At 43.0% G+C, this 17,425-nt stretch overlaps 1 protein-coding gene across 1 annotated transcript in view; it reads right to left on the bottom strand.

Moving 5' to 3' along the window:
* LOC311143336 (ubiquitin-protein ligase E3C-like) overlaps positions 1–17,096 on the bottom strand; it is a 50,472-nt gene extending 33,376 nt beyond the window's left edge. Inside the window, exons 1-12 of the mRNA XM_084179178.1 lie at positions 16,959–17,096; positions 16,073–16,221; positions 15,726–15,779; positions 15,505–15,579; positions 15,158–15,304; positions 14,931–15,046; positions 13,688–13,845; positions 13,392–13,557; positions 10,724–10,944; positions 10,342–10,493; positions 9,721–9,911; positions 1,766–1,852 (exon numbers count right to left, since the gene is read on the bottom strand). Coding sequence (XP_084035304.1) covers positions 1,766–1,852; positions 9,721–9,911; positions 10,342–10,493; positions 10,724–10,944; positions 13,392–13,557; positions 13,688–13,845; positions 14,931–15,046; positions 15,158–15,304; positions 15,505–15,579; positions 15,726–15,779; positions 16,073–16,141 — 1,436 coding nt within the window. The 5' untranslated portion in view covers positions 16,142–16,221; positions 16,959–17,096. The remainder of the gene's footprint in view (positions 1–1,765; positions 1,853–9,720; positions 9,912–10,341; positions 10,494–10,723; positions 10,945–13,391; positions 13,558–13,687; positions 13,846–14,930; positions 15,047–15,157; positions 15,305–15,504; positions 15,580–15,725; positions 15,780–16,072; positions 16,222–16,958) is intronic.
* Between the last annotated feature and the right edge of the window lie 329 nt (positions 17,097–17,425).

Genomic DNA, 17,425 nt, shown 5'->3' with positions numbered 1-17,425 from the left:
AACAGTATTTAGTCAACCACCAATTGTGCAAGTTCTCCCACTTAAAAAGATGAGAGAGGCCTGTAATTTTCATCATAGGTACACGTCAACTATGACAGACAAAATGAGAAAACATTTTCCAGAAAATCACATTGTAGGATTTTGAATGAATTTATTTGCAAATTATGGTGGAAAATAAGTATTTGGTCAATAACAAAAGTTTCTCAATACTTTATTATATACCCTTTGTTGGCAATGACACAGGTCAAACGTTTTCTGTAAGTCTTCACAAGGTTTTCACACACTGTTGCTGGTATTTTGGCCCATTCCTCTATGCAGATCTCCTCTAGAGCAGTTATGTTTTGGGGCTGTCGCTGGGCAACACGGACTTTCAACTCCCTCCAAAAAATGTCTATGGGGTTGAGATCTGGAGACTGGCTAGGCCACTCCAGGACCTTGAAATGCTTCTTACGAAGCCACTCCTTCGTTGCCAGGGCGGTGTGTTTGGGATCATTGTCATGCTGAAAGACCCAGCCATGTTTCATCTTCAATGCCCTTGCTGATGGAAGGAGGTTTTCACTCAAAATCTCACGATACATGGCCCCATTCATTCTTTCCTTTACACGGATCAGTCGTCCTGGTCCCTTTGCAGAAAAACAGCCCCAAAGCATGATGTTTCCACCCCCATGCTTCACAGTAGGTATGGTGTTCTTTGGATGCAACTCAGCATTCTTTGTCCTCCAAACACGACGAGTTGAGTTTTTACCAAAAAGTACTATTTTGGTTTCATCTGACCATATGACATTCTCCCAATCCTCTTCTGGATCATCCAAATGCACTCTAGCAAACTTCAGACGGGCCTGGACATGTACTGGCTTAAGCAGGGGGACACGTCTGGCACTGAAGAATTTGAGTCCCTGGTGGCGTAGTGTGTTACTGATGGTAGCCTTTGTTACTTTGGTCCCAGCTCTCTGCAGGTCATTCACTAGGTCCCCCCGTGTGGTTCTGGGATTTTTGCTCACCGTTCTTGTGATCATTTTGACCCCACGGGGTGAGATCTTGCGTGGAGCCCCAGATCGAGGGAGATTATCAGTGGTCTTGTATGTCTTCCATTTCCTAATAATTGCTCCCACAGTTGATTTATTCAAACCAAGCTGCTTACCTATTGCAGATTCAGTCTTCCCAGCCTGGTGCAGGTCTACAATTTTGTTTCTGGTGTCCTTTGACAGCTCTTTGGTCTTGGCCATAGTGGAGTTTGGAGTGTGACTGTTTGAGGGTGTGGACAGGTGTCTTTTATACTGATAACAAGTTCAAACAGGTGCCATTAATACAGGTAACAAGTGGAGGACAGAGGAGCCTCTTAAAGAAGAAGTTACAGGTCTGTGAGAGCCAGAAATCTTGCTTGTTTGTAGGTGACCAAATACTTATTTTCCACCATAATTTGCAAATAAATTCATTAAAAATCCTACAATGTGATTTTCAGGATTTTTTTTCCTCAATTTGTCTGTCATAGTTGACGTGTACCTATGATGAAAATTACAGGCCTCTCTCATCTTTTTAAGTGGGAGAACTTGCACAATTGGTGGCTGACTAAATACTTTTTTCCCCCCACTGTATGTATATGAAGTGTCTCAAAGCAGGAGTTCTGATTTAGGATCAGTTTGGCCTTTTAGATCACTATGAATAATATTACATGGACAAGGGGAAGAGACCTGATCCAAGATCAGCACTCCTACTCTGAGATGCTTGATACATACAGCCTCTGACTGACATTCAATCAACTCACCCTGTGATCATTTTGGTGGTCATGGACTGTATCAGGTGCCAGAGATGTCTCAGGAAACGTGCATTAAACGCTAAACTGTACAGAAGCCTGGAGGGGACAAAATAGAAAGACCTAAGTAAACAAACATAAAAAAAGATCTATAAAGATACATATATCAAAGATATAGGACAAAAGAGTTGACACAATCTGTACGTCTGTGTGTGAACGTATACATCGCTCTCTGCCTCGATGCCCTCTAAGGCAGAGATCGTTAACATTGCCCAAGCAACCAGAGGACGCACATAAAGAGGGAAAAATAAAAAATAAAAGCTGTTGACCAGCAGTATAGCATATCCCCCAGGAATTTTCTTTCTTGGCCCTTCCTCTCCCTCGTCAGTACCCTCTCTCCCTTTTCAGTGACAAAAAAAGATTAAACGACCCATTAAGCTTTATTTAGGCGAGGCACCTTCCATTAGTAAACTAGTTGCTGGCGAGGAGGAGATCAGCCCAGGGTCATAAAAAGGCCCTCTGGCTTCCTGGAGGAGCCCCATTTAACTTAATGGCCACGGGGACACACAATAGAGGAGAGGGGGGGGGGGGGCATGGCCCTCACAATGACCCCGGAACGCCAGCATGCTTCCACACTCTCCCCGAATTACATGATAACACTGAGAGGGAAGGACGGAACGAGTGAGCCACTGGCTACGTCCCAATGGCAACCGATTCCCTTTATAGTGCCCTATGGGCCCTGGTCAAAAGTAGTGCACTATGTAGGGAATAGGGTACCATTTGGGACGCACCCACTGAGCCCTCATCCCGAGGCTCCGGCCGGCCTAACTAACGGCCTATGGCACCCAGGTGTGAAGCTGCTCTTTGTTCGAAGTGTGTACACTCCTTTATATCGCTCCTGCTAGATTGTGTTTTTCCTTCACACTGAGGGTTCATGCCAGGTAACACTAATGCGGTAATTAAGCTTAAAACTAAATAAATGCCCCTTGCATATATAGGGCCTCTGTCTAAAGGGCTACGGTATTGTCACCTATAAGGATGCCTGCCCTTAACAGGCTATATCCTTCTATTCACATGATGAGAGGTACAAGTTTGACAGAACAGAGAGAGAGGGAACAGGAAGTGGATGGAATCTCACATAAACACACGTTGTTGTCGGCCTCCAATCTCTCAGGGTGCGTCCCAAACGGTGCCCTATTCCCTATGGGCTCTGGTCAAAAGTAGTGCACTATATAGGGAATAGGGTGGCATTTGGGACATAGCATACCTCGGTCACCATTGTGCAGCAGAGATTATTTGAAAGGCGGAAAATTGAAAAAGAGCCTTCAGAGTGGGGGGGACGAGTGACACCTCTTAATATGTTTGAGAAATAGTTTCTGCCATGCCCCCCCCATCTGTCAGTACAAGAAAGGAGGGGAGCCGGGTGTAGCATAGTGCTCTGGGCCTTTACAGTGCGCGGCCGGGTGTTTGATTGAAATGGGAAACAAAGCACTAAAATGCTGACTGACAGCCTGATATACGGCCTGCTAGAAACCAAAGCTCCATTTCAATCACGGAATGAAGGCACTAATACACAAAGTCACAGGCATCAAAAGGGGTCACGTGTGTGTGTGTGTGTGTGTGTGTGTGTGTGTGTGTGTGTGTGTGTGTCCATAAAAATGACCTTGATGGACAAAACACAGATTATTTTATTTTGATATAATGCAAGGATTTACGTATGTATGTTCGCAGAAAAAGAGAAAACTAGGAAGAAGAAAAGAGAAAGGGCTCGATTCAATCTGTAGAGCTGAAGAGCTGCGCTACAGCACAATTTACATTGGCAATGTCAAATCAAATCAAATTTTATTGGTCAAATACACATATTTAGCAGATGTTATTGTGGGTGTAGCGAAATGCTTGTGTTTCTAGCTCCAACAGTGCAGTAGTATCTAACAATTCACAACAATACACACAATACACACAAATCTAAAGTAGAAGAATGGAATTAAGAAATATATAAATATTAGGACGCGCAATGTCGGAGTGGCATAGACTAAAATACAGTAGAATAGAATACAGCATATACAGTTGAAGTCGGAAGTTTACACTTGTTGGAGTCATTAAACTCGTTTTTCAACCACTCCACAAATGTCTTGTTAACAAACTATAGTTTTGGCAAGTCGGTTAGGACATCTACTTTGTGCATGACACAAGTAATTTTTCCAACAATTGTTTACAGACAGATTACTTCACTTCTAATTCACTGTATCACAATTCCAGTGGGTCAGAAGTTTACATACACTAAATTGACTGTGCCTTTAAACAGCTTGGAAAATTCCAGAAAATGATGGCTTTAGAAGCTTCTGATAGGCTAATTGACATCATTTGAGTCAATTGGAGGTGTACCTGTGGATGTATTTCAAGGCCTCCCTTCAAACTCAATGCCACTTTGCTTGACATCATGGGAAAATCAAAAGAAATCAGCCAAGACCTCAGAAAAAACATTGTAGACCTCCACAAGTCTGGTTCATCCTTGGGAGCAATTTCCAAACGCCTGAAGGTACCACGTTCATCTGTACAAACAATAGTACGCAAGTATAAACACCATGGGACCACATAGCCGTCATACCGCTCAGGAAGGAGACACATTCTGTCTCCTAGAGATGAACGTACTTTGGTGCAAAAAGTGCAAATCAATCCCAGAACAACAGCAAAGGACCTTGTGAAGATGCTGGAGGAAACAGGTACAAAAGTATCTATATCCACAGTAAAAACGAGTCCAATATCGACATAACCTGAAAGGCCGCTCAGCAAGGAAGAAGCCACTGCTCCAAAACCCCCATAAAAAAGCCAGACTACGGTTTGCAACTGCACATGGGGACAAAGATCGTAATTTTGGGAGAAATGTCCTCTGGTCTGATGAAACAAAAATAGAACTGTTTGGCCATAATGACCATCGTTATGTTTGGAGGAAAAAGGGGGTGGCTTGCAAGCCGAAGAACACCATCCCAAACGTGAAGCACGGGGGTGGCAACATCATGCTGTGGGGGTGATTTGCTGCAGGCGGGTATGGTGCACTTCACAAAATAGATGGCATCATGAGGAAGGAAAATTATGTGGATATATTGAAGCAACATCAAGACATCAGTCAGGAAGTTAAAGCTTGGTCGCAAATAGGCCTTCCAAATGGACAATGACCCCAAGCATACTTCCAAAGTTGTGGCAAAATGGCTTAAGGACAACAAAGTCAAGGTATTGGAGTGGCCATCACAAAGCCCTGACCTCATTCCTATAGAAAATGTGTGGGCAGAACTGAAAGCGTGTGCGAGCAAGGAGGCCTACAAACCTGACTCAGTTACACCAGCTCTGTCAGGAGGAATGGGCTAAAATTCACCCAACTTATTGTGGGAAGCTTGTTGAAGGCATCCCGAAACGTTTGACCCAAGTTAAACAATTGAAAGGCAATGCTACCAAATACCAATTGAGTGTATGTAAACTTCTGACCCACTGGGAATGTGATGAAAGAAATAAAAGCTGAAATAAATCATTCTCTCTACTATTATTCTGACATTTCACATTCTTAAAATAAAGTGGTGATCCTAACTGACCTAAAACAGGGAATCTTTACTAGGATTAAATGTCAGGAATTGTGAAAAACTGAGTTTAAATGTATTTGGCTAAGGTGTATGTAAACTTCTGACTTCAACTGTACATCAAATCAAATTTTATTGGTCACATGCGCCGAATACAACAGGTGCAGACATTACAGTGAATTGCTTACTTACAGCCCTTAACCAACAGTGCATTTATTTTTAACAAAAAAAGTAAAAATAAAACAACAACAAAAAAAGTGTTGAGAAAAAAAGAGCAGAAGTAAAATAAAATAACAGTAGGGAGGCTATATATAAGAGTGCAGAGTCAGTGTGCGGGGGCACCGGCTAGTTGAGATAGTTGAAGTAATATGTACATGTGGGTAGAGTTAAAGTGACTATGCATAAATAATTAACAGAGTAGCAGCAGCGTAAAAAGGATGGGGTGGGGGGGCAGTGCAAATAGTCCGGGTAGCCATGATTAGCTGTTCAGGAGTCTTATGGCTTGGGGGTAGAAGCTGTTGAGAAGTCTTTTGGACCTAGACTTGGCACTCCGGTACCGCTTGCCGTGCGGTAGCAGGGAGAACAGTCTATGACTAGGGTGGCTGGAGTCTTTGACAATTTTGAGGGCCTTCCTCTGACACCGCCTGGTATAGAGGTCCTGGATGGCAGGAAGCTTGGCCCCAGTGATGTACTGTGCCGTACGCACTACCCTCTGTAGTGCCTTGCGGTCGGAGGCCAAGCAGTTGCCATACCAGGCGGTGATGCAACCATATGAGATGAGTAAAGCAAAAATATGTAAACATTATTAAAGTGGCTAGTGTTCCATTATTAAAGTGGCCAGTGATTCCAAGTCTATGTATATAGGGCAGCAGCCTCTAAGGTGCAGGGTTGCGTAACCGGGTGGAAGCCGCCTAGTGATGACTATTTACAGTGGGGAAAAAAAGTATTTAGTCAGCCACCAATTGTGCAAGTTCTCCCACTTAAAAAGATGAGAGAGGCCTGTAATTTTCATCATAGGTACACGTCAACTATGACAGACAAAATGAGAAAAAATAATCCTGAAAATCACATTGTAGGATTTTTAATGAATTTATTTGCAAATTATGGTGGAAAATAAGTATTTGGTCAATAACAAAAGTTTCTCAATACTTTGTTATATACCCTTTGTTGGCAATGACACAGGTCAAACGTTTTCTGTAAGTCTTCACAAGGTTTTCACACACTGTTGCTGGTATTTTGGCCCATTCCTCCATGCAGATCTCCTCTAGAGCAGTGATGTTTTGGGGCCGTCGCTGGGCAACACAGACTTTCAACTCCCTCCAAAGATTTTCTATGGGGTTGAGATCTGGAGACTGGCTAGGCCACTCCAGGACCTTGAAATGCTTCTTACGAAGCCACTCCTTCGTTGCCCGGGCGGTGTGTTTGGGATCATTGTCATGCTGAAAGACCCAGCCACGTTTCATCTTCAATGCCCTTGCTGATGGAAGGAGGTTTTCACTCAAAATCTCACGATACATGGCCCCATTCATTCTTTCCTTTACACGGATCAGTCGTCTTGGTCCCTTTGCAGAAAAACAGCCCCAAAGCATGATGTTTCCACCCCCATGCTTCACAGTAGGTATGGTGTTCTTTGGATGCAACTCAGCATTCTTTGTCCTCCAAACACGACGAGTTGAGTTTTTACCAAAAAGTTATATTTTGGTTTCATCTGACCATATGACATTCTCCCAATCCTCTTCTGGATCATCCAAATGCACTCTAGCAAACTTCAGACGGGCCTGGACATGTACTGGCTTAAGCAGGGGGACACGTCTGGCACTGCAGGATTTGAGTCCCTGGCGGCGTAGTGTGTTACTGATGGTAGGTTTTGTTACTTTGGTCCCAGCTGTCTGCAGGTCATTCACTAGGTCCCCCCGTGTGGTTCTGGGATTTTTGCTCACCGTTCTTGTGATCATTTTGACCCCACGGGGTGAGATCTTGCGTGGAGCCCCAGATCGAGGGAGATTATCAGTGGTCTTGTATGTCTTCCATTTCCTAATAATTGCTCCCACAGTTGATTTCTTCAAACCAAGCTGCTTACCTATTGCAGATTCAGTCTTCCCAGCCTGGTGCAGGTCTACAATTTTGTTTCTGGTGTCCTTTGACAGCTCTTTGGTCTTGGCCATAGTGGAGTTTGGAGTGTGACTGTTTGAGGTTGTGGACAGGTGTCTTTTATACTGATAACAAGTTCAAACAGGTGCCATTAATACAGGTAACGAGTGGAGGACAGAGGAGCCTCTTAAAGAAGAAGTTACAGGTCTGTGAGAGCCAGAAATCTTGCTTGTTTGTAGGTGACCAAATACTTATTTTCCACCATAATTTGCAAATAAATTCATTAAAAATCCTACAATGTGATTTTCTGGATTATTGACGTGTTGACGTGTACCTATGATGAAAATTACAGGCTTCTCTCATCTTTTTAAGTGGGAGAACTTGCACAATTGGTGGCTGACTAAATACTTTTTTCCCCCACTGTAACAGTCTGATGGCCTTGAGATAGAAGCAGTTTTTCAGTTTCTCCACGATAGCGGAGAATGCATTCATGGTATACGCTGCAAATTAATCAAATCTTGCTATAGTACGGATTGAATTGAGCTCAAATAGTAATTTGCTTAAAATTCTGCTTTATTTATGTAAAACTACCTTAGGCCTAAATCATTAGGGCCTTCGAGTCAGTGCCAGTGGCAGAAAGAGTTTGTTCTCATTGCCCGAGTGTCATTATCTCATGTAAACTCCACAATCACAGCAAGCGCACAGAAACAAATAAAGGACAGAGGCTTGCTAGCACTTACAGTTGTCGTGACCATCAGTTAGTGACAGAGTACCACCTCAGGCTGAGGCTAAACAACAAAGTAAAATTACACCAAATACCTAACACTAAACAATTAAAGTGAAATTCCACCCACTTAGCCAACCAACCATAAAGACAAAGATTATAGCAACCAAAACTATTCTACAAAAAAAGTATTCAATCTTAAGATACAAATCTTACAGAACATACAGGCCTGAATTCAAAAGTCTTAAATTTAAAGATTACATCTCAAATCTTCCAGAACATACAGGGCCTGAATCGAGCTCTTATGAAAAGAAGGAAGCAAGAATTTTCACAAGATACATATTTATTCGAGGCATTGCGCTGGGCTGGCCGTCAGGCGGGAGGCAGGAGGGCCGGCTAGGCAGACTATCTTTTTTAAACGCAGTAAATCAGGCCCGGGATGCAATTTGCTCCCCTAAGCCTCTTGTAAAGCTATCCCGTCCACTTCGCCACTAATTAATCTTCCTCAGTGAGCTAATTATTTTGCACAGATATCCAATAATGATGGAGGACGAGAGGCAGGATTTATGGTAAAAGCGTTTGGACCAAAGGAAGCTGTAAAGAATTATAGAAAATACTTAGGGAGGAGGATTCTAGGCCTATTTCACCAAATGATTTGGTAAGCAAATCAATGCATCTTCTCTGGTAGCGTTTCGGGGGGATTTTGTGTTCTAAAGGTTAGCTTGAAAGATGTCTGAATCAAGTTTTGCATGAGATCAGACAGGGTCGTATTCCTTTTTGAACCTACGAACGTTTTGCAACGAAAACTTGAGTTTTCTTACTGGACAAATTCAGGTAGTCCCTCCCTGTTCTTCACCCTGTAAAGGTGAAAGTAACGCTTCAGTAAAGACAACATGCTGGGATACACACTCACTCTCTCATCCCCACACAGTACGGACAGGTAGTGTCTTCCATTGGCTCTACTAACCATTAACCAGAAGGGTTGAGAGACCCTCAGGGTGCCGTAAAGCCCAGGAAGGTGCTCCCTCGTTCAGCCCCGACAGAGACCATCTCCCCCTCTCACATCCACGTCCTGCCCTAATGCAATCAACCCAAATCAGCCATCCCAGGACTAATTACCCTAATCGAGGAGTGACAGCTTCAGAGCTTCCCTGACATCCCTAGTACTTCCTCAGCCGGTTGTAAACGCCACTCGGGCGAAGACGACCAATAACGGCTGAGTTTCTTCGCCGTTATTCACATTAGTTGCTTACAACACATAAATGCTGATTCTTATCCCCAGTTTCATGATGATGTTAAAAAAAAAGAAGGGGGAAAATATAAAAATACAGAATATTGGAAACATTCATTACAATCGTAGCGAGAGAAAGGTTCTCGAAACAACTTAAGGTGAGGATTCAAACAAAACAAAAGTGGATATTCTAGCACTGTAAAGACATGTAACACCTTTGGTCTGCATCCCAAATGGCACCCTATTCCCTTTATAGTGCACTTATTGTGCACTAGTGGTGCACTACATAGGGAATAGGGTACCATTTAGGACGCAAACAACGTAACTGGATCCGATGTAGAACACTGACCTGACTTTGGGCACCATCATGCGGTGCTGCACCATGAGTGTGTGGCAGATGGAGGCCATCATGGTGAAGACCTCCTCGCTGGCCGAGTCCCTCCACACCAGGTTGAGCAGCGCGTTCGTCTGCTGCTTGGTGTCCAGCTTGTGGATGCACTCCTCCGTGATCAGCTGCACCGATATCCGATAGCTGTCATCCTGCAACCATCGAGTTCACACGCAATAGGTGGGTGAGTTGTTTCAGTAAGTAGGCTATAGCAGGGCCTGTTTTCATAAAGCGTCAGTAGGATCTGGGATCAGTTTTTGCATTTCAATCATAATGAATAAGATCGTATGGCCAGAGGCGGACCTGATCCCAGATCAGCACGCCTACTCTTAGACGCTTTATGAATACGGGCCAGGGTGTTAATCGTGAGGTGCCTAGAGGCAGTGTGGATAGGGCTATGGTCTGCTAGTAGTGTGCAATACCTGTAGTCAGATGTAAGCCGTTTTCATTAGAAAATGCTGCCTGTGAAGTAACAGGGCATTCTGAACTATATGCATTACCTGTGACCTGCAGTGTACCATTCCTGAATTTGGTTGTTACCTGTACTGACACATTAGTGGTGTGTGTGTGTTAGCTAGCTACCTGTGTGGACGGAGCCTGGATGTTGGTGTCCTCCTCGTCCTCAGAGTCACTGATGACCTCCGGCCTGCTGGTGCTCTCTGACACGGGGAGGAGAGGCAGGAGGGCCTGCAGAGCTCGCAGGTACAGCTGGAGGCCCTCCTCTGATAATGAACCTGCACACAAGCAGACAACATTACAACCACTCTCCCTATCACTATAGATTTTTTTCTGGTCATTCCCTCCAACTCCTCATGTCAGTGTGTCTGCTGGTACACAAGAGTAAATTCCCCACACACTGTCCACAAAACTTGTGTCCCAAATGGCACCCTATTATCTACATATTGCACTACGTTTCACCAGAGCCCTATGGGAATATAGTACCATTTTGGACGCAGCCACTTACCCAGGCAGGTCTCCCCGGCCGAGAGGACAAAGTAGAAGAGCCACGGCGCATGTTTCAGCGCCGCTGCGGAGGAGACTACGGTGGCCTGCAGGGAGCCCAGGAAGGCCTCGAAGGGGAAGTGGAGGCGCGGGTCGGACAGCGCCGGAATAAAGAAATGAAAGATCTGCTCCGTGAACGGCGCCGAGATGAACTCCTCAGTGAAGGCCTCAAACACAAACTGCCTGTGGAACCGGAGAGAGAGAGGGAGAGAAATGTATTGTCAATACACAAATGCCTGGAGTAGAGCCGTGTACATTCCCCACATTGTAGAATGGATAAGTTGGTTTTCACTGTTCACTACATGATAATGACATTGGATAAAGCCAATTGATCACAAATCAATATTTACAAATATGTTACACTACGACCAATAAACATATGAACTGTCTAGATTATTTCTTTTTTCCTAATTTTAACATTCTGTTGTAAAGAGCACATGGAACATTGTGTCATAAAGGGCACAAGGAACATTCTGTCTTAAAGAGCATGTGCTCTTTAAGACAGAACGTTACAATTAGCAAGAACATTTTTTTCCCCCAACTAAATAGGTTAAACTAAAAAAAGTACTATAGTTAGTGCCTATTAAGTGCCAAATAAAGTAACAGGGTTGACCATAACAGGGTTGACGATTTTATCTTAAATAAGCCATCAATCCCCTTGTGACGGGGGGAATGGAAGCTTATTGTCTGCAACAGGGAGGGGCAATTGAATGCAAATTGTTCAAACATTTCTAGCCTGTCTATCTATGGGTAACAGGGTTGACGTGTTATGCTCAACCCGCTCAGTTTTCCACCACAAAACATCAGAAAATGTCCAGAAATAGTAGAACGAGCTCACCTGCTTACACTATGATTTGACTACTAGATGTTCAATTTTTCTTTGGATTATTATTATTAATTTTTTTATCGTTCCATCATATTAAAACTTGAGTTCAGTTTAAGTAACATGGTTGACCTTAAAATGAGGTACAGGTTGTTGTTGTTTTTTACCTTAAAATGAATCACTAATCACATGGAATTAATAATAATCTTCAGAAATGACATTGTAAAAGCAACAACATAAATAGGGCTTTACAATGATAGTTAAAACTTGGAGAAATGTTCAGGTTAAGTAGGTTAAAATCTTCCTAGAAGTCACAGAGGGACATGTCAAAATGCTGAATTTTGGCACTTTAGCAAGTCTTTTTCACATAAAAAAAAATATTTTATTGAATTTTCCATGTGGTCAATATTAAAGAACACTTCATTTAATATAACAAACTTTTAAAATTAAATATCGATGCACAATTTCTACTTAAAATATCAAAGGGCCACAAAAGGGACTCATTTCGTGGAACGACCCGTGTACAGGATACAATAGGTGTAAAACAGTCCAGTGAAATGCTTACCTACAAGCTCTTCCTCAACAATGCAGTGTTCAAGTACTAGGTCAGATATCAAAAGATCAAAATGTATTTACATCAAAAATGAATGTTCACACTGTTTACACAATCCCAAAAAATGTCAGCAGTCAACTTGAAGATCGAGGACTTTCAGTACAGAGCCAAAAGTCTGTTTCTAAAGAAAAGTGATCCTTTAAACTCATTAGGCTACCCAAACAGGGACAATAGAGTTTGACTGAGCGAGTAGGTGTCTCCTTTCAGCTCTGTGAGTGCCCCAATATTGTCTTGTCAAACAGAGCTGTTTTGACTGAGTAACTCACACATCTGGTGGCCCCGGTCAGATAATTAGCCGTTGGAGTGAATGTATGTAGCCAAGTTTCTCACACCCTGTCCCCTGTTTTTCTTCAAAAAGAAAAGAACGCCCCCCTCGTTTGTCATTAAGAATGTTGAAAATTGAGAGCAAATAGTCGATATTCTGTCCTCCGAGTCTGGGTCAGTTTTATTGCTCGTTGTAAACAGGTTGGTGAATCAATTACGGTGTCCCGCCGACTCGAAGGACAAACAAATGCCCAAAGTTTACATTTTCGGTTTACTGGACAATTTTAACAGCATACGCCACAGACAAAGGCATTCCGCTCCTAGCCCCTCACTGTGCTCTTTCCCACGTGCTCAGCAGTCGCTGATGCCAGGATGCTTTGTTTGTGAGGGGGTTTTAATGTGTTGAAGGTTTAACTTTGAGGGGGTCTGACTTCAGGACACTGTGTGTGTGTTCTAGTTAACTTCAGCTTCAGTTCATTTGTGTGTGTGTGTTTGACTGTTCTGGTGACTGTTGTCGTTTTAGACGCTACTCCTGCTATTATACCTGGAATAGGGTAAAGTTGCTCATTGACACTGATCTTGGGTCAGTTTAGCATTTTTCCCACTAAAAAGAGAAAACTCACCAGACCGACTGTCGGTCTGTACAGTAAGGGGCCGCTCATTCACCGTTTGTTCACTTGCCGTCGGCGCGGTGTGTTATAGGGATCACCCGCCTGTGGACGACGGACAGTCGTCATTTTCGCCCATTTCGACATATAGAATAGGTTTGCAAATGTATACGACCGGCACTCTGTTCAGAAGTAAGTACTCTCGGCCGGCAAACGCTCTACAATCCTACTGGTCTGTCCGTCCCTTAATGATTACGGTTAGGATTGATTGGAAGAGGGGAGGCTGATGCTAGATCTGTACCTAGGGGAGACCTCAACTTACCTTGCGCCTGTAGTGCAGGAGGAGTAGGTAAAGTGCAGGGGCTTCAGCGTGTGCTCCAGCAGTGTGCTTGCCAAGGGGATAGCGGGTGCTCCAGAGGGAGCATCACTGTACTCCAGACTGGAAGGGAGCTTGTGATTCACTAGAATATAAAGTGACCTGTAGTATCCTGTGTGAGTGAGTTAGTGAGAGAGAAAGAAAGATGCAAGAGGTCAAATTCAATAGGGCTTGAAAATGAGCATTAACAAAAGAAAACGTATTTTGCACTGTAACAGCAGTGAAACCATCACAATACTTACCTTTCTGTACCATATAGTGCAAAATCTGCTCGATTAACGATGCTACACAATTAATGTCTTCAAGGACAGGAAGATAGGTTCTCTCTGTAGAAAAGATCTCCAGCATCCTCATGGGAACGGCAACATTCAAACTGTCATCCTTGCAGGTCTGCAGAAGTCTAGGAAAGATGGAGAAACGCTGTTATAGGGGTGTAATAACCTCATATTTTATTGATTTGTTCATCAATGCATTCATGGCTGTAGGGTGAAGTTGCCCCTAGATGCTGATCTTAATTTGATTTATTAGGATCCCCATTAGCGACAGCTAGCCTTACTGGTGTCCGACACATAACGAAAAAGACATTACAGACAGAAGACTTCACAATTTGCATACATAAAAAGAAAATAACATGTAGTGTGTGTGTGTGCATCTATCAGTTACACATACATGTCAGTACATACACACAACAAGTAGGTCACATGGGGGAGAGGCGTTGTGCCGTGAGGTGTTGCTTTATTTGTTTTTTGAAACTAGGTTTTCTGTTCCCTTGCGCTATATAAGATGGAAGGGAGTTCCATGCACTCATGGCTCTGTATAATACTGTACATTTCATTTAATTTGTTCTGGACCTGGGGACTCGAAAAGACCCCAGGTGGCATGTCTGGTGGGGTAAGTGTGTGGGTCAGTGCTGTGTGTAAGTTGACTATGCAAACAATTTGGAATGTCCAACACATTCATGTTTCTTATAAAAACAAGAAGTGACGCAGTCAGTCTTTCCTCAACTCTTAGCCAAAAGAGACTGGCATTTATAGTATTAATATTAGCCCTCTGATTACAATGAAGAGCAAGACGTGCAGCTCTGTTCTGGGCCAGCTGCAGCTTAACTAGGTCTTTCTTTGCAGCACTTGACCATATGACTGGACAATAATCAAGATAAGATCAAACTAGAGCCTGCAGGACTTGCTTTGTGGAGTGTGGTGTCAAAAAAGCAGATAATCTCTTTATTACGGACAGACCTCTCCCCATCTTTACAACCATTGAATCTATATGTTTTGACCATGACAGTTTACAATCTAAGGTAACACCAAGTAATTTAGTCTCCTCAACTTGTTCAACAGCCACACCATTCTTGGATCAGTTTAAAAATGTTCCCACTAATAGTTAAGGTTAGGATTGGAGGAGGGGAAGTTGATCCTAGATCTATACCTAGGGGAAACTTCACCCCGGAACGTATTCATGAAGAATAGGTGTAGGCCCCATTACCTGCAGCAGAAGCCCAGGACCCTCTTGATCTGAAACACACACGTCTGTCTCTTGGGCCCCGCCAGCAGCTTCACAAACTGCCCATTGTGTTTCACTAGGTTCTGACAAATCCATATCTACAGAGACACAGACAGAAATGTTGTGTCAGGTTCCCACTCACAAGACATCACATTTTACACAAGTTTTTCATTAGTTCAATAACACTCAAAAAAAACATTGGTCCTCACCAATCTCTGTGAATCCTCACTCTGTCTGTAGAAAAACAGGAGTTGTCTCGTTAGGAGACTGAGAATGGCAGCGTCGGACATTGGCGGTCCACCTTCTGACTGTGCCTGGCAGACGCAGCGGTCAAAGTTGCCCCTCTGGTAGGCATACTGGAAAAAAGCAGGGTCAAAGTTCAAACACATTGACAGTTATAGGGATGATCACTTGATAGTGTACACAATGAAGTATCTATACACATTGCCATCAGCAATATAAGGCTGTGGAAAAGGGATTGCTGGCAAAATAAGGGAGAGTGAAAGGGTATGGCATTGAAACCCAAGAATGAACTTGTTCATGTTAGTAGACATACTTGCTGTTTTCGGTCATGGTATCCTCGTATATAGGACTGAATGATAATTGCGTTCTTCAATCTTCGTCTTTCATCCTTATTGAAGTTGAAAAACAGAGTAAAGTAAATAAATAAACAGAGAAAGTAAATAATGTTTGGTTTACAATCCAACTTTGTATTTGAAGTTCACATAGAACGCTGGACGATTTTACATCACAAGTGTGTTTCACACAAAGGACTACCTCTCTTTTTCTCCTTTCCTCTTGTGTCCGGTGTAGGAGAGATGCTTTTTCCTCCTGAAAGTCAAAGTATATTAAAGTTAGCTTTACACCAGTGGAGGCTGCTAATAATGGCCGGAATGGTGTAAATGGAATGGCATCAAACACCTGGAAACCAATGCGTTTGATACCATTCCACTGATTCTGCTACAGTCATTACCACGAGCCCGTTCTCCCCAATTAAGGTGCCACCAACCTCCTGTACTTTACACGACTAGAAGAAAAGTGAAGTGAAGAAGCTAGCTAGCAATAGAAATAGTACAGTAGCCATTTCTATACAGCAGGTAAGGTTAATATCATAGTGGTCTTACCTTTTTACTCGCACCCCCAAGAGACACCTTGGGTCTTGTTTTGAAATCTCCCTCAAAGCTGAAGCTCATGGTTAGATTTTTCTAACCATCAATGAAGGATCCTTGACTTTATTCAATTCCGGACTTTACAAAGTGGGTGCTACAGCAATCTGAAAATGAAAGTAAAACATTCAATTAATTTGCTGGCTAGCGGTCTGACACCATCCAGAACAAATTATCAAGATTATTATAGCTAGCTAGCTAAATTATCAACACGTCAAATTGTTAGCTACACTTCCCACATCGATAATATTTGTGGAAGAGACATGAAAAAATACCCACAACTAGTGAAAAGTGTAACTGGATAGCTACTGTCGTTACAATTCCCCAACCGACACAAGTGACTTTCTAACTAGCTAACTACAGCGCCTTTTGTGGGGAAATCATTGACGCCTTGTAGATGCCTGTCTAGTGCATTAGCTATCTACATTGTCAACTGTTTTCCGGTTATATTTGTTAGCTAGCAAACGTCACTATTGTGGTTTTAATTGCACAACACCAAAGACAACACTGCCACTGGACGCTACGCAAGACTGGCTAGCATGTTAGCTAATGACTCAGCAGCTTGTGTATACATCGCTGTTGGTGGTCTATCTGCCGCTACTTCAGAAATTAAATCACATCAGATGTACAGACAATCCCCAAGTTACTTTATTCGTGCGTACATGACTCTTTTGACATTATAGCTAGCCAGTTAGCAAACGTTAACTGGCTAGCTAACTTTACGGGGGCAGGTCGCCTTTCTAGCTAGTAGCTAGCTAATCATGGCTATCCTCTTTTGACATATTTGTTAAAATACAATACATCGTTTGGACAAAAAAAAATACATGAACTGTATTTTGATTACCTTTGATTTATGAAACGACCAACATAAATTAAAAAGTACATAAGACTTTTGTGCGATACTAAATTAAACAAAAATGTATTGTTTTCTCCTTCTCCCCTTCTTTCCAGAAACACAACATAAACGGGTACATCCGCCTCTTCAGAATACTGAAATCCGATTGGACGCTCGTTTCAATGCTCAAATGCTATTCGCTGAATGCAATGTCAACAAAACTCGGTTTGGCATTATTGGTCCTCTCATTGGATCCTCTTCAGCTGGTGCCTTGGTCCGGGGAGCAACAGGAAGCAGAGTGGATTTTCAAAGGATTTGTTACGGATTCAAATCAACATACAGCAGTAGTTCCCAACCAGGGGTACTAGGACCCCTGTGTGTACTTCGCCTATCCACAGGGAGTACTTGAGAAGACTCATGAGACCATAGGCTTACTGGTAAAATGCACATGAGGGGTACTTCAGGGGTACTCCGAG

Source organism: Coregonus lavaretus, assembly GCF_964263955.1.
Source record: "Coregonus lavaretus genome assembly, chromosome: 2".
Lineage (NCBI taxonomy): Eukaryota > Metazoa > Chordata > Actinopteri > Salmoniformes > Salmonidae > Coregonus > Coregonus lavaretus.
This window is presented reverse-complemented; position numbering and strand designations above follow the sequence as displayed.